General features: G+C 40.2%; 1 protein-coding gene across 8 annotated transcripts in view; it reads right to left on the bottom strand.

Moving 5' to 3' along the window:
• The window catches only part of DNAH6 (dynein axonemal heavy chain 6), a 380,528-nt gene that overhangs the window by 180,373 nt on the left and 182,113 nt on the right, over positions 1-18,042 (bottom strand). For all 8 annotated transcript variants that reach the window (XM_017947677.3, XM_017947678.3, XM_017947676.2 and 5 more), the window contains 4 exons: positions 14,825-14,962; positions 12,073-12,240; positions 8,876-9,024; positions 7,389-7,496 (listed from right to left, as the gene is read on the bottom strand). In XM_017947677.3, the coding sequence (XP_017803166.2) occupies positions 7,389-7,496; positions 8,876-9,024; positions 12,073-12,240; positions 14,825-14,962 (563 nt within the window). The remainder of the gene's footprint in view (positions 1-7,388; positions 7,497-8,875; positions 9,025-12,072; positions 12,241-14,824; positions 14,963-18,042) is intronic.

The raw sequence follows: 18,042 nt of genomic DNA, 5'->3' as shown, positions 1-18,042 counted from the left end.
TATCCTTTGCAGGAACATGGATGGAGCTGGAGGCCATTATCCTTAGCAAACTAATGCAGGAACAGAACACCAAATACTGTATGCTGTCACTTATAAGTAGGAGCTAAATGATGAGAACACATGGACACATGGTGGGGAACAACACACACCAGAGCCTGTCAGAGGGTGGGGAGTGGAAGGAGGGAGAGGGTCAGGAAAAATAGCTAATGGATGCTGGGCTGAATGCCTGGCTGAATGCTGGGTGAATGCCTGTGCAGCAAACCACCATGGCACATGTTTACCTACGGAACACACCTGCACATCCTGCACATGTACCCTGGACCTTAAAATAAAAGTTGGAAATGAAAAAAAAAAATCACATTTGGAAAAAAAAAAAAAAAAGAAATCTCTTCATGCTTCTGGCAGGGGAGGGGAAAAGAAACCATTAAGAAATAGGCTGGAGCACCCTGCTTTTCCTAATAAGAAGCCAGGATAATTAATCAGAGCCTAACCTGCTAGAGTTTTGTCAGGGCCTAACAGATCTGGGGGAAGGGAAACATCAGCTCCAGCTGGCTCTAGCCTTTCACTGGGAGAAGGGAATTACCCAACTCTAGGCCACTGTAGTCACCCTGTACCACCTAACAGGGGGAGAAAAAAAGTGAGAAACACTTATGAAGCTTACAGTTGGCATAGGCTCATTAAAAGATTGAGTCCTAATCCTAGGACAATAGAACACTTTCCCTCCTGCTGCACCTTACTCTACATTACTTATAGCCAACTTACTTTTGGCCCAGTTCTTTTTATTTTCTAAACCTACATCATGTTCAGCCATTAAGAAAATATTATGAGGTATAATAAAAGGCAACCCCTCCCCACCATTTGAAAAGACAGAGCAAGCAGTAGAACCAGACATGGGAGGGATGCTGAAATTATTGGACAGGGATTTAGAACAGTGATGATGAATACGTGAAAGGCTCTAATGGATAAAATAGACAGCATGCAGAAACAGCTGGGCAATGTAAGCAGAGATATGGAAAACCAAAGAAAGAAGCAAAAAGAAATGCATTATCAAAACCAGCACACTATAATAGAGATGAAGAATGCCTTTGATAGGCTTATTAGTAGATTGGACACAGCTGAGGAAAGTACCTCTGAGCTTAAGGGTACCTCAATAGAAACCTCTGAAACTGAAAAATAAAGAGAATAAAGACTGGAAAAGCAACATAATACCCAAGAACCATGGTACAACTACAAAAGGAGTACCACGTGTGCAATAGGAATACCAGAGGGTAAGAGAGAGAGAAAAGAACAGAAGAAATATTTGAAAGAATAATAACAGAATTTCCCCAAATTAATGTCACCTACCAAACCTTAGATCCAGGAAACTCAGAAAACACTAAGTGAGGGATAACAATTTTAAAATTATACTGGAGGCAGGTCATTTTAAACTACAGAAAAATTAAAGTGAAAATAGAAGTTAGTTTTTAGAAAATAAAAAACTAAAATACTTTTACTGAAGGTGAGGAAGATGATGATTTTTCTTTTGAATTATGGCAAGGAGAGGAGGAATATTGAAGAAAAAACCCCCACCAACCTAGAATTCTGTAATTCTGAAATTATCCTTCAAAAGTGAAGGAGAAATAAAGCACCTTTTTTTTTTAAATTTTATTTTATTATTATTATACTTTTAAGTTCTAGGGTACATGTGCATACTGCAGGTTTGTTACATGTATACTTGTGCCATGTTGCTGTAAGCACCCATCAACCTGCCAGCACCTATCAACTCTGCCATTTACATCAGGTATAACTCCCAATGCAATCCTCCTTCTCCCATGATAGGCCCCGTGTGTGTGATGTCCCTTCCCAGTCCAAGTGATCTCATTGTTCAGTTCCCACTCATGGAGTGAGGACCATGCAGTGTTTGGTTTTTCTGTTCTTGTGATAGTTTGCTAAGAATGATGGTTTCCTTGGCTGCATCTATGTCCTGTGGGAAGGATACAACTCATCCTTTTATATGGTTAAAAGACACTTGCGTGGCGGGAGACAAAGCTACATTTTCAATCAGTCTACTGATGGACATTTGCGGTTGATTCCAAGTCTTGCTATTATGCATAGTGCCGCAATAAACATCCGCGGTGCATGTGTCTTATAGCAGCATGATTTATAACTTTTGGGTATATATCTAGTAACGGGATGGCTGGGCTTCATATGGTAAGCATCTAGTTTGTGATCCTTGAGGAATCGCTATAATTGTTTTCCATATACCCATGAACTAGCTCACATAATCCCCACCAACAGTGTAAAAGTGTTCCTATTTCTCCACATCCTTCCAGCACCTGTTGTTTCCTGACTTTTAATGATTGCCATTCTAACTGGTGTGAGATGGTATCTCATTGTGGCTTTTTTAATTTATTTTATTATTATTATACTTTTAAGTTAGGGTATATGTGTATAATGTAGGTGGTTTGTTATATATGGGGAGTATTTCTAGCATAAGTTGGTCTGTTGCTGTAATTTACCAATTTGGTTATTACATTGTATAATCTCCCTAATGTAATTCTCCCTTCTCTCATGATAGGCCCTGTGTGTGATGTTCCTTCCTTGAGTCTTAAGTGATTCTATTGTTCTATGCTCCCACCCAAGGAGTGAGAACACGTGCTCTTGGTTGCCCTTGGGATAGTTTGCCAAGAATGATGGCTCCAATGGCATCCACGTCCCCTACGACTCCAAACCAATCCCTACAATGCACAGCATCCCATGCACATGTGCCACATTCTCTTAACCACCTGTCACCGACGGACACTAGTTGATTCCAAGTCTCTTGCTATATTGTGAATAGTGCTGCACAAAACATACGTGTGCATGTGTCTATAAAGGGCATAACTTTATAATCCGCATATCCCCAGCAATGACGGCTGGGTCACATGGCACATCCAGTCTCCAGATCCCTGAGAACTCTCCATAATGGTTGAACTAGTTTTACAATCCCACCAACAGTGTAAAAGTGTTCTATTTCTCCACATCCTCTCCAGCAATTCGTTGTTTCCTGACTTTGAATGATCGCCATTCTAGAATTGGTGCGGATGGTATCTCATTGTGGTTTTGATGCATTTCTCTGATGGCTGTGATGATTTTTCATATGTCTGTTGGCTGTATAAGTGGGAATGTCTTTTGAGAAATGTCTGTTCTATCTCTTTGGTTTACTTTTTGATGGGTTGTTTGTTTTTTCTTTGTAAATTTGTTTGAGTTCTTTGTAGGTTCTGGATATTAGCCCTTTTGGTTGGTGATGAGTAGATTGGCAAAAAAAATCTCCCATCCTGCAGGCCGCCCGTCCACCTGGATGGTAGTTTCTTTTGCTGTGCAGAAGTTTTTAGTTTTAATTAGATCTCATTTGTCAATTTTAGTTTTGCTGCTGTTGTTTTTGTGTGTTTTAGGGATATTAAGTTCTTTTGCCATTGTAGTTCTTTTATTTTCTAAACCTACATCATGTTCAGCCATTAAGAAAATATTATGAGGTATAATAAAAGGCAACCCCTCCCCACCATTTGAAAAGACAGAGCAAGCAGTAGAACCAGACATGGAGGGATGCTGGAAATTATTGGACAGGGATTTAGAAACAGTGATGATGAATAATGCGGAAAGGCTCTAATGGATAAAATAGACAGCATGCAGAAACAGCTGGGCAATGTAAGCAGAGATATGGAAACCAAAGAAAGAAGCAAAAAGAAATGCATTATCAAAACCAGCACACTATATTAGAGATGAAGAACGTTCTTTGATAGGGTCACATTTAGTAGACACACAGCTGAGAAAGTATTCTCTTGAGCTTGAGGGGCCTCAATAGAAACCTCTGAACTGAAAAAACAAAGAGAATAAAGACCGGAAAAGCCATAATATTCCAAGAACCATGGCACAACCACAAAAGCTGAGTACCCCACGTGCAATAGGAATACCAGAGTGGTAAGAGGAGAGAGAAAAGAACAGAAGAAATATTTGAAAGAACAGCATGCCTCCCCAAAATTAATGTCACCTACCAAACCTTAGATCCAGGAAACTCAGAAAACACTGGTTAAGGATAAAATGGCCTCAAAAATTATAATTGAGGCAGGCCATTTTAAAACCATTAAGAAAATTAAAGAAAAACATAGAAAGAAGCCAGAAAAAAAAAAAAAAAAAAAAAAAAAAAAAAACAAAAAAACCAAACACCCTTATTCATAGGATGAAAGATAAGAATTTATTTGACTTTTCCTCAGGAAACCATGCAAGCAAGAAGAGAGTGGAGGAAACATGAAGAAAACCCCACCAACCTAGAATTCTGTACCCTGTGAAATTGGTCCTTCAAAAGTGAAGCGAGAAATAAAGACTTTTTAAATTTATTTTTATTATTATTATACTTTTAAGTTCTAGGGTACATGTGCATAATGTGCAGGTTTGTTACATATGTATACTCTTGTGCCATGTTGCTGTGCTGTACCCATCAACCTGTCAGCACCCATCAACTCGTCATTTACATCAGGTATGGAACTCCCAATGCAATCCCTCCCCCTCGCCCCTCCCCATGATAGGCCCTGGTGTGTGATGTCCCCCTTCCCGAAGTCCAAGGATCTCATTGTTCAGTTCCCACCCCATGAGTGAGAACATGCAGTGTTTGGCTTCTGTTCTTGTGATAGTTTGTTAAGAATGATGGTTTCCGGCTGCATCCATGTCCCTGGCCAGCACAAAACCAATCCCTTTTATGGCTGCATAGTATTCCATGGTAAGGGTGCCACATTTTCTTAATCCAGTCTGTCACTGATGGACATTTGGGTTGATTCAGTCTTTGCTATTATGGAATAGGTGCCGCAATAAACATAATGTGCATGTGTCTTATAGCAGCATGATTTATAATCCTTTGGGTATATACCTGTAACGGATGGCTGGGTCATAGGTACATTCTAGTTCTAGATCCTTGAGGAATCGCCATACTACTTTCCATAACGGTTGAACTAGTTTACAATCCCACCAACAGTGTAAAAGTGTTCCTATTTCTCCACATCCTCTCCAGCACCTGTTGTTTCCTGGACTTTTTAATGATTGCCATTCTAACTAAAAGTGAGGATGGGTATCTCATTGTGGTTTTGATTTGCATTTCTTACGGGCCAGTGACATTAGCATTTTCAAAATGTTGGCTGTATTAAATGCCTCTTTGAGAAATGTCTGTTCACATCCTTTGCCTAATTTTTGATGGGATTGTTTGTTTTTTCTTTGTAAATTTGTTTGAGTTCTTTGTAGGTTCTGGATATTAGCCCTTTGTCAGATGAGTAGATTGCAAAATTTTCTCCCATTCTGTAGGTTGCCTGTTCACTCTTGATGGTAGTTTCTTTTTGCTGTGCAGAAGTTTTTAGTTTAATTAGATCCCATTTGCTTCACTTTGGCTTTCTGCAGATGACATGACTGTATATTTAGAAAATCCCATTGTCTCAGCCCAAAATCTCCTTAAGCTGATAAGAAACTTCAGCAAAGTCTCAGGATACAAAATTAATGTGCAAAAAATCACAAGCATTCTTATACACCTGTAGTAACAGACAAACAGAGAGCCAAATCATGAATGAACTTCCATTCACAATTGCTTCAAAGAGAATAAAATACCTAGGGAATCCAACTGGACAAGGGATGTAAAGGACTCTTCAAGGAGAAACTACAAACCACTGCTCAGTGAAATAAAAGAGGACACAAACAAAATGGAAGAAACATACCATGCCTTTTGCCAAGTGGATAGGAAGAAACAATAATGAAAAAATGGCCATACCGCCTGCTGCGTAATTTATAGATTCAATGCCATCCCCATCAAGCTACCAATGAGTTTCTTCACAGAATTGGAAAACTGCTTTAAAGTTCATATGGAACCAAAAAGAGCCCCCTCATTGCCAAGACAACTTAAGTCAAAAGAACAAAGCTGGAGGCATCACGCTACCTGACTTCAAACTATACTACAAGGCTACAGTAACCAAAATAGCATGGTACTGGTACCAAACAGAGATATAGACTAATGGAACAGAACAGAGTCCCTCAGAAATAATACCACAAATACCTACAGCCATCTGATCTTTGACAAAACCTGAGAGAAACAAGAAAATGGGGAAAGGATTCTATTTAATAAATGGTGCTGGGAAAATTGGCTAGCCATAAGTAGAAAGCTGAAACTGGATCCTTTTCCCCTTACTCCTTATACGAAAATTAATTCAAGATGGATTAGAGACTTAAATGTTAGACCTAATACCATAAAAACCTAGAGGAAAACCTAGGTAGTAAATTATTTAGACATAGGCATGGGCAAAGACTTCATGTCTAAAACACCAAAAGCAACGAAATAAAGACTTTCTCAGACAAATAAATATTGAGAAAATTTGTCGCCAGTAGCCCTGCCTTGAAAGAAATATTAAAGGAAGTTCTTTAGAGAGACGAAAAATAACATAGGTCAGAAACTCTGATCTACCTAAAGGAAGAGCATGGAAGATGGAATAATTGAAGGTAAAACGAAAATTTTTATTTTTCTTTGTCTTAATTGATCTAACAGATAACAGTTTGTTCTAAATAGCTATAGCAACAATGCATTTGATTATGTATGCCTATGTATATATTATATATGTGCTTATGTATGTTCATATATAAGTAAAATGAATGACAGCAATGACACAAGGGATGGAAGGGAGGAATTAGGATAGAAGGGAGAAATAGAATTGTTATTATAAGGTACTAACACTTCCCCTGAAATGGTATTGTGTTAATTGAAAGTGGGCTTAGATTATTTGTAAATGTATATTGCAAAATCTAGGGCAACCACTGAAAAAAGTCAAAATTTAAAAAAAGGAAAAAAAGAAAAAGAAATGGTGTAAATGTGGTATTAAGAAGTCTGGAGAGGCATAGCAGAATACATAAATAAGAGAGTTAGAAAATGATTGTCTTTGGGAAGTTGGAGTTCGTGAAAGACTGGGGACTGTTGCTTTCCATGTGACTAATTTATGAAACTATTTTCTTTTTAAAACTATATACATGTATAACTTGGAGAAATGTAAAACTAAACAACAAAAAACAAAATGGATAAAAGCAATTGTATTTATGTTAAATCCCAAGTCTGAGTTTTTTTGAGTCAGAAACTTCCCTTAGGTCAGGAACTTATGGCCAAATGCTAATTTGTATAGCACATAGTCTGGTGAATAATATTTTGATAAAAAAACACAAATGATTGAAATTATGCCCAAACTTTAGTATCTTTATTTTAAACGAGTATTTCTTAAACTGCGAAATAAGTTTCTCCAGAAAAGATGGGAAAGTTTTCAGTTTGTTAGAGAAAGAAATAATTGAAGAAAAGACTACCATTTGCCGCTACGTGATAGCCACGCTTTACTTGGTAACGTCTAGAAACTTACCTGAACAGAAGAGCATCATCTGTTAGAAATTTTGGCAAATTGGAGTCTCGTAAAGCTCTTATCAACACCACATCTTCATTTAGGTTTGGGTTTTCTCTTTTTAAAGATCTAAATTTAAAGGAATATTTTGGAATATTTAAAGGCATATCACAAGAACATAAGGTTGAATGTGATTTTCTAAACCTGTAGGGAGGGCAGAGACCTTCCCCTGAGGATTCCTGCTAGAAGGAGAGGATCATTTTCCCTTGTGTGCTCAGGGTTCATCTCCATCAGAGCACACTGACAAGTCCTGCAATGGCTACGCAGCCTTGAAGAGAATGACAAGGACAACATCGCAACATCCTCCCCAATCCCGATGTTATTCAACCTGAATTTATAGTTCCTTGAATACATCATGATGATTCCTATGTCTGTGATTTTCTTTTCAGTCTGCCCAGAATATCTTGCCTTGTTCTTTGCCTGCTCTTATTTTTCCCCTCAAAACCCAGCCCAGTGGCTCCCTTTGCTAGAAAGCTCCTGTCGTCTATCCTCCTTCTCAGCGAACCTTGGGTGGGTGCAGCCCTGTTGCTGCCCTCCCTGCATCGCAGCTACATGACTGCACATTGGTCCGTCTCTGTGACTCACTGGACTGTAGTTGTGCTCCTTCAGTGCAAGTGTATCTCAAATTCTTAGTATTCCTAGTCCTTAAATGGCCATCCTGTAAAGAGGGGACATACTATACCTGAGAGGTTAAAAGATAGAACAGAGGGTAGAAAAGTGCAGGGAGATTCGTGCAGAGCCCAGTGATGCAGGAGCCAGGCAGAGGGTTCCTGGATGTGCAGAACCTGAGCCAATGAGTCATGGCCTGAAAGGAAGGACTAGAGATAAAATAGGTCTCCTCAGAGGCTCTGGACAAGTTGGGGATTCCAGATATAGTAGTTTCAAGAAATTATAAAGAGAAAAGTTGGGGCCTGAGAAGAGGAAAGACTCTTTCTTTACTAGATACTAGAAAAAAGTTTAGGCTTGGGCTATATTATAAAGACAGAGATGAAATCTAAGACATAAGCTGAACTGAATTGGAATGATGAAGTTTCTTTAAACTCCTGAGGCTTTCTCAGGCAACATGTATGACTGGCTTTGTTGCATATGCATAACAGACTGTGTGTCTTTTAAGTCTAGTCATACCATCTTAACGTAGTAAAGGCTTTTGTAAACAAAAACCTAGTGTTTGAATTTGAGTTCAGGGGAAGTTAATGTTCTCCAAAGCCTAGTTGGAGATCAGTTTCCATCGAGGACAACCATGTTAGGACTCACAGTGAAGAACTGTCATGGGATGAGGAGAGACAGCCTGTGTCACTTTGTCATAGGAGCGTCAAGGTAAGAATGATGACAACAGCAGCAGCCAACATTTACTAATCACTGACTGTATGAGAGCCTTTCCTGAGTTACCCATTCAGTGCATTTGATCACATGGTTTGGGATTTCACTTGACTACTTTGGTTTCTTACCCAGCCATGACCAAGACAGACTTCACAGCTCTCATGCCAAAGTCATAGTGATCCTGCTGAGACAGCTGCTCACTGCAAAGCTTATACATCTGAGTCATTTTTCTTGCTAATATTTTACTGGATTCAAATCCTTCAGAATATAGAATTACCTAGAATAGAAAAAATAATGCAATGCTTATTACATTGTATTGATAACAATGTATTAGCATGATACCAACATAGTAAAAATTGACTCTAAGCATTATACCTTCCCAAGTTGTTATGTCCTTTAATAGAGAAACATAAAAATTGAAGGGAAAAAGGCTTTCTGTGCCACAGGAAACTGGAAGGCAGAATATTGTATGGGGATACCTAGGCACTGATTCTGTTTTCCATCTGTAGATGAAGATGTAGCTTTAGGAACATTTGGTTCAAGGAACAGAAGAGCCCAGCTTTTGAAAATGTTCCCATCGTGAAAGTTGGATGGTGTCATTAGGCCTGAGCACAAAAGCAACAACTGAGCTTCTCTGATCTGACAGGAACACCACCCTAGTGGAATGTGATTGCTACTAGCTCTCTTAGTTTCCTGAGGAGTCAAGGGAAGCCATGCAAAGATTGTCAGCCTCTCCTCTGCCTTTCTTCTGACAAGTTTCTGCATCCTTGATTAAATGAATCAGATGATGCTTAGTGTCTTTGACAGTGGAGCTGGATGCAGACCCTTTTTTCTATGTATAATCTGCCTGAAACACTGCAGTTGGCTTCAGATGCAGAATTTAGAATGAGGCCGAGTTCTTACTGGTGTCTGTTTTGTTTACAGACCTATCCCTGCTGATTAGCACAGTGCTCTGCACACAGTAGGTGATTAAAAATATTTACTGACAGGCTGGGTGCAGTGGCTAACGTCTGTAATCCCAGCACTTTGGGAGACTGAGATGGGTGAGTCACTTGAGGTCAGGAATTTGAGACCAGTCTGACCAACATGGTGAAACTCCATCTCTACTAAAAATACAAAAAATTAGCCGGGCATGGTGGCAGAAGCCTGTAATCCCAGCTACTTAGGAGGCTAAGGCAGGAGACTTGCTTAAACCTGGGAGGCAGAGGTTGCAGTGAGCTGAGATAGTGCCATTGCACTCCAGCCTGGGTGACAGAGCCAGACTCTGTCTCAAAAAAAAAAAAAAAAAAAAAAAAAAAAAATTACTGACAACAGAATCTAATTCATTTAAACTCTAAAAATAATAGGAATAGCACTCAGAAGACTAGACTTTTAAATTTGTCCAATCCATTACTGAGTAACATAACAATAGGACAAAGCATGAGATGTGGACAACATGTTGGACTGGGCTCTCAGCTTGGTTTTCTTCCTACCAGGTTGGGACACTGAGCAAGTCATTTATTGTCTCTGTTTGCAGAGAGGGTCAAGAGTAAAGATACTACCTGCCTTACCTGCCCCCCACCCCACCATGCCCACAGTGAGTATGGCAGACCCGTGAGCTGCCGTAAGCATTATACTAATTGACATAGTTTTGATATTTATCCCCGCCCAAATCTCACATTGGATTATAATTCCCAGTGCTGAAGGTGGGGGCTGATGGGAGGTGTCTGGGTCATGGGGGTGGATCCTGGATCCCTCATGGCTTGGTGCTGCTTTGCAATAGTAAGTGAATTCTGAGATCTGGTCATTGAAAAGTGTGGGGCACCCCCCAACCCACTCTTTCTCTCTTGTTCCTGTTTTCACTACGTGCAGTGCCTGCTCCCACTTCACCTTCCACCATGAGTAAAAGCTCCTTAAGGCCACCCTAGAAGCCAAGTAGATGCCAGCACCACACTTTCTGTACAGCCTGCAGAACCACGAGCCAATTAAACCTCTTTTCTTTATAAATTACCCAGTCTCAGGTATTTCTTTATGGCAATGTAAGAAAGACCTAATACACTAATATAGGTTGTAATTTTTCTAATGATAGGATTTGGAACAGTCTATTCTATTCTTAAGCAATTACTTTTACTTCACATAGAAGAATATTTAAAATTAGCTGTTATCACAGAAATTTTCTGAGAAATTCCATCCTAAAGGGGTAGTGTCCCTTCTTAAGAAATGCAGCATTGAGTACACAAGGGGCCTTCTGGAGTCCTAAAAATGCCTTATATTTTGGTCTTCGTGGTCACACAGATGAATGCATGCGTAAGAACTCACTGAGCGACACCCTTATGAGCTGTGCTCTTTATTGTGTATAAATTATACCTCAATAAAAAGTGCCATGAAAAATATGTGTAACATTTAGCTGGATGTAGTACCATGTGCCTGTAGTCCCAACTACTCAGAGGCTGAAGTGGGAGGATTGCTTGACCTCTGTTTGGTTCCAGCCAGGGCAGCCTAGTGAGACCCTATTTCTTTTTTTTAAAAAAGTGCAAAATTTAAATATATCAATTATTTTTTAAAAAATTATTTTATTTTAATTAATTAAATATTTATTTATTTATTTTGAGACTGGGTTTTGAGACTGGCTAATTTTTATATTTTTGGTAGGGATGGGATTTCACCATGTTGCCCAGGCTGGCCTCTAACTCCTGGACTCAAGCAATCCTCCCGCTTTGGCCCCCCAAAGTGCTGGGATTACAGGCCTGAGCCACTGTGCTTGGTCATGTAGTCAAATACATCAAGTTTTGGCTAGCATTTAAATTCTTGGCTATTTAAAGCCCGTTTAAATAGAAAGATGCCTAAGTGGATACAGAAAAAACAAACATGATTATAAATAATTAATTTGTTAATGATTACTATTTTTTGACTAAGTTGATGGACTTATACAGGCTTATCTCCACCCACCTCATGGTAGGGCTACTACTTCAGCATCCATGGCTCAGTAAAAAATAATGTGCAAAGAGAAATAAAAATAATCTGTGTTTTTGTAGCTAATCCAGACATTTTAATTCCTAGAGAGGAACTGAAAAACCCCAATGAACTGGTTAATTAAACTCATTGATTCTTTCCAGTTTTAGGGGCCTATCATATTCCAGATATCATTCTGGGTATTACGGATATAGCAGTAAACAAACAAACATGCAGGACTTAACATTCCATGTGATAACAATCGTATCTACACTTAACAATGTATAACCATTACTTGTGGCATTCATAAAGGAAACTTTGTACCTTGGTAGAATTGAATGGTAAATAAAAGAAACAAGTTTACATTTCTACTGCTTTATAATGTGATGCTCACCTCTGCAATCAAGGCATAATTTGGAACCATCATCGCAAATGGTCTAAACAGGGCTTTCAAATTATCTGGCAATTCAGTTCTGCCTGCATAGCCAGGATTCATTGTGATGAAGGCTGCACAAGTCATCACCAACTTTATTTCCCTCCCCTCAAACATGAATCTAGAGAGCTGTTCGAAGATAAAATATAGGTTAACACTCTTCCAGACACTTGTAAAATTTTTTACCTAATTATCACTCGAATGCAAGACTCATGTAATGAAGCACTAAAGCAAAGACTACTGAACACCATTGTTGGACAACAGGGAACATTTCTGATTCTGTCCTGTCTATTTCCAATATCTTCTGGGCTCTGTGTTTCCTGATTTCTGCCTCCCTGCACCTGACTTGCCCAAATTGTCTCTTCCTTCCTAGTCAAGTCCTGAAATCTTCTAGGCCTGAACATTTACTGAGCCTCTTCAATTCAACTTTCTTTTTTTTTCTTTTTTTGAGACAGGGTCTTGCTTTGTCTCCCAGGTTGGAGTGTAAGTGGCATGATCAGAGCTCACTGCAGCCTTGACATCTCAGGCTCAAGCAATCCTCCCACCTCATACCTCAGCCTGCCAAGTAGGTGGGACCACAGGCATGCCCCGCCATGCCCCACTAATTTTAAATTCATCTTGGACTTACTGACCATTAAACCTTCTCCACTCCCACTTTCTGGTATTCCCCAAGAAATTTCAATCTAATCTTAGTTCTTGAATTGTTGAGGCCCCACTGTCACTGTTTTTGTCACCACCCCTTCACTTTTACTTAACAGCAAACACTTGTTGAGTGCCTGTTGCAGGTGAGGCAATAGGTGAGGCAATAAGTGAGGCATGGAGGCACACAGCTGAAGGAGCCTCACTCTTGAGATCACCAGAAACTCCCAGGCTTGCTGTCTGCAATCAACCTGGAAGCCACGACCACACAGTGCAACACATGCTACAGTGCAGGTGTGTGCAAAGCCCATGGAGGTAGTAAGCAACCTGCTTGGGATCTGAAGAAGGAAGAATGATGTTTCAGGTGAAGGAACAGGGGCAGCCATTCCAGGAAAAGTGAGCAGGAGCAAGAAACAACACTGCATGTTCCAGAAATGACCAGCAATTTAGTTTGCTAAAGGGCAAAGTTCCAGAAAGCATAGCTAAGCTGGGCCTGAGCATCAGGAGTCTTGCACACTAAACTAAATAATTTAGATTTTGTCCCATGTTTGTGGGGAAGCAGAGAAGACTTTTAAGCAGAGTGATAGGATTGAAGTTGGCAGCAGAGAGGTTGGACAGGCTACAGACAGGGAGATTGGTAAGGAATGATCACTGGGGACACGATGAGAGCCAGAATTCAAGAGGTGTAAGTGGGGAGGAGAGGCATCTAGTAGATAAAATTAACAGGATTTGGTGATGGCTTAGATTCTGGGATTGACAGTGATGGGTCAAATCCAAGGTGAGTGTCAGGTTTCTAGTTGGGCCACTAGATGAAGGTGCTATCAACAGACATGAGGAATACAGGGAAGATCAGGATGGAGTAGGGCACATTTGGATGGTACAACTGGAGACCTTTTCTGCTGCTGCTGAATGATTGCTTGTGCTAGCAAACCTCTCAATTTCTGTGGTTTAGTTTATCTATTTCAAGTTATATACCCCACTCCAACGGTCTTATTTGGCACTGGCAGCTTGAGGACGAGGCTGGTTATCTGCAGATGCTCTCCTGTCTTTCTCTGCCCTCACATGGCTGCTCTCCAGGGGGCAAAGCTTCAGTTCTGCCTCTACTCTCTCTGGTCCCTGTCCCCTTACTTCATATACTTTGCTGTCACTGAACTGCTCAACTAGATGATAATAACTTGCATAATATAGAGTACGCTATCTCTCTATTTAAAGATCTTGCATTTAATGTAGGCCTCCCCAGAGTATGCAGGAACATGAGGGTGTCCAGGTAAGGGAGCTTAGACTTTAGGGTCTGATAATTTTTGATGTATATGAAAATAGTTTTTAAACTTTGAATTCTTTTCACCTATTACCTTGGGGGAAATGACATATACTTCACATAGGTTTGGTGTAAGATGAAACAAGTGTGAGCACATACCACAATAACTTACACAATTTAGTAGCTCACTATAGTCCAAGTCATGATTGCTTTTGATTAGTTATATAGTTCGCTTTTTTGCAGAGGGCGATAATCAAAATATTTAACAACTCTTATCAGGGCACCTTCCAACGAGATAGCCTCTGCCTCTGGAGCTAGAGCTGAGTCCAGAGTCCCCCGTGCTGTGCCAGGATGAACCCTTATTGGTAGATCGAGAGGAGGTCTGGAGCTCTTTGGAAAGGGCCAAGGGAGTAGTGGGGGCCCTCACAGGGCTTGGAGCAGTGCTGTTTTGGTTTGTAGAGGCTGTACACCAGTGCTGCCCATTGTGACCAGATCTCCAAAGGTCAACACAGAGTGGTAGAGACTTGGTCCCAACCTTCATTGCCATTCGCTTCTGAATATGAAATTCCTTCTCTAGAGGCATGCTTATAAGGGGCTCAAACAAATTTTAAATAATAGCACCACTCAGTATCTTCATCTCACCCCATATTCCTTGGATTTTTCCAGTCCAGTGAGCTCTGGAGAGCCAAGTCCCCTTGAGCTCCCCAGGATTCCTCCCTAATATTTTCAGCATCTCCTTCCTAAAATGTAACATTCTGTGAGTTAATGACAAACTTAAGGATTGCTACCTTGAAAGTCGATTGCCCAGTGCCTTACCTTTGCCGCTTTGGCGTTCCTAATGGTAATGAGTTGCTGCGCAATGACGGACAGAACTTCTATGTCAATTCGATTAAATTCATCAAAGCAGCACCAGGCCCCTGACTGTGCCAAGCCACTGAAGAAGCGCCCCATCATCTGAAATCAAAATAAAGCAGTTCAACTTTGCATTGCGTAGTTCAATGCCTTCAAAAATTAAATTTTGAACTGAAATATTAAAGAAAAAAGAGATGGTATCTGCAAATAAGCGATAGTTTTATGTGAATACGGGTCTATGTCAGAAGTAAACACTTTTCTACAAGAGGAAATATGTTTTTGAGTCTCTCTAAGTGATTTGAATCTGTTTTATTTTTAAACAAAATGACAATCTGACCAATTTTCCTTCTTGTTTATAACCTCCACTCACCTCTGCAAATACTTGACAGATTCTCAAATAATCTAACACATGGAACATACAAACTTAAGGACTTTAAAAAAACTTGCAAAATTTTACTAATGGAAGCTTTCATTGTCTTTAGAAGGTATTCTACATGGTGGACACACACAAGGACTACTGAGCAGAAGGCACACCTGTGCAGATTATGGCAGCGATTCTTAATTTCTTCTACAGCAGAATCCTAATGGTGGAGGAAAATGAGAACGTACCATCTAAAGTGTGGCATTTCTTTTGGGCACTTGAGATATTGGTTAAGCATGTGTATAAATCTTGCGTTATATCATATCTATCTCTTTAGTAGTAGAACTAATGGTTTTAAAATTTCAAGGTGGTCAACTGAACACATACTACTTCTTCCCCTTCCTCTGATTCCCACAAATCACAGAAAGACTGATAGATCTGTGTGCATATCTCTCTCCTTTTCTGTGTCCACACTTATACCTGTACCTGCTTGATAAAAACATAATGGAAAGGGAAACCAGCAGGAAGAAAGTTTTGAAAAAAAAAAGCTGGAACATGGAAAGTATAGGGAAACAGATTGTCCAACTGAGAACAGAGACTTGCAGCGCCAAAACAGAGGGAGGGGAGTAATGCCCTTCATGAGGCCTCCAAGAAACTCCAAACCCAATATCAATACATGCAAGTTGGAGTACATGCAACATGAATACATACATGTAGAAAAGCAGACATAGGCTCTACAGAAATATTTGGAAATTAGGCAAAGATCCACACTTGGAATGATTGGGTCTATGGGTCCTTTCTCTCTCTGTTCTTCCTTCCTCTCACCCCAAGTAGAGTAAACAGGGCTCTTGAGATTTTAGTGCTGACATCCCCACCAGGCTAAAACGAAGGACTGCCTCATAAACAAAGGGGGGAGATCTGCCTTGGGGAGATATTAATATTAGGAGATACTGGGAGATGACATTATGCTTGGGAGATAAGGAAAGCAGAGACAAGGAGAGAAAGATGGTTCCAGACTTCCACTTCAGTCACTGAGATTCAAAATAATAAAAGAAAGTGAAACCCACTGAAATGTACTACATTAGAAGGAAAATCCTTATTATTTGGCATTCGATGTGGGCTTTCTCACTTACTGGCTGCTTGGTGTGCGTACATTCTATGGAGAAGCCTGCTGGCTACACATTCTATACTCCCGCAGAGCTCTTGGTAGCTCTTTCATTCAAGGAAGGGGCATTTGGGGGAAACAAGTTGTTTACACTAATTAAATTAGTCCTTCATCTGTCCTTACGAACCAATAGGTGAAGATTAAAGAAAGAGAAGGAATGAGAAGAATAAACTAATGGGCAACTTTGGAGAAAGTGGAGATAATTTAGGGAGCAGAAAGTAATTTTACAAAATTGAAATGGAATCCTCAGAGAGATCTGGGAGGGAAACACATTCCTAAAATAAAACAAGATACTCTAAAAAAAGAAATTAGTCAGAGATAAGAAACAGTCCCTGGAAATTAGTAATAATATAGCCAAGGTAAGAGAAGTTGAATGAACTCATGGAATGATAGTACTAAATGATACTCATGGACAGTACTAAAGACCAAGTTGGTGTTCTGTACAACAAAGCTGCGGAATGCTTCCATATTGTAGGGGAATGGTCTTCATACTTAGGATACACGTAAGTCCTGGCATACGTGGAGACTTCCCAAGGGATACTTATGAACAGACAGTTTTAAAGGAAGTAACAAAGAAAATTCCAGATCTTGATCTGTGACACAGACTCTTTGCTAATATTTTTCTCTTTGAGAACATGTCTGTGGTCATGGTGGTTCTTCATTTCCATTTGCTCTTCAAAAATGACCCTCTCTCTCTGCCACTCCTGCCTCTGCAGTTTGTGCCTGGCTGAGGAGGAGAGTGGGGGGTTTGAAATCCAGCCCTGACATGGCTGCTGACTTGGTGAACGTGTGCCACAGGTGTAGAGGCTCAGCAGATGATACTAGCAGGCTTGCTCTTATCCAAACCAGATCTTACGATGGTGCATTGCCCCAGGATGCAAAAACCTCCAGGGTGCCAAACAAAGGAGCAGTTCCAAATATTGATCATGAATGCAGGAAAGCTTGCAATAACTGGCTGGTTAACAAATACTTTTTCGAGTCAGGTGATCTCCAATTCTTTGTTTTCAACAAAAGTGAAGGACATGGTCAATGCCTACAGGCCAAAGATAACCAGGAACACACCTGTAGTCAGACACAACTGGGTTTATCACTCGTTGCAACAAGGGAGACCACACTCTGTGGGAAACCAAGGTTTCTCTCAGTAAAAGGATATCAGGAGGACTTGTCACAGGATTTGGGCTCGTGTTAGAAAATTCTGGGGAAGGGTCAGTGAAGAAGGGTTTTGCTCTCTTAGTTTTTAAGAGCTACTATAACAAATTGCCATAAACTGAATGGCTTAAAGCAGCAGAAATTTATTCTCTCACAGTTCTAGAGGCTAGAAGTCTGAAATAAAGGTATCAACAGAGCCATGCTCATTCTGAAGGTTCTGGGGTGTAGGATTCTTCCTTGCCTCTTGGTAGCTTCTAGTGGTTGCCGGCAACCCTTGGGATTCCTTGGCTTCTTGTACTGCTTCACTCTGATCTCTACCTCCTGTGTATCTTCACTTGGCTGCCTTCTCTCTCTCCGTCTATATCCACATTTTTCTCTTCTTACAAAGGCACTAGTTAGTTATTTGATTAGGGCCTGTAGAATTCCAGTATGGCCTCATTTTAAACATCTGAGTCTTTACAAATGTAAAGACTCAAATTAGGTAACATTCAGATACTAGGCATGAGG

This window comes from Papio anubis, chromosome 14, assembly GCF_008728515.1.
Source record: "Papio anubis isolate 15944 chromosome 14, Panubis1.0, whole genome shotgun sequence".
NCBI lineage: Eukaryota > Metazoa > Chordata > Mammalia > Primates > Cercopithecidae > Papio > Papio anubis.
The sequence above is the reverse complement of the archived record's forward strand: the minus strand, read 5'-3'. Positions and strand labels throughout refer to the sequence as shown.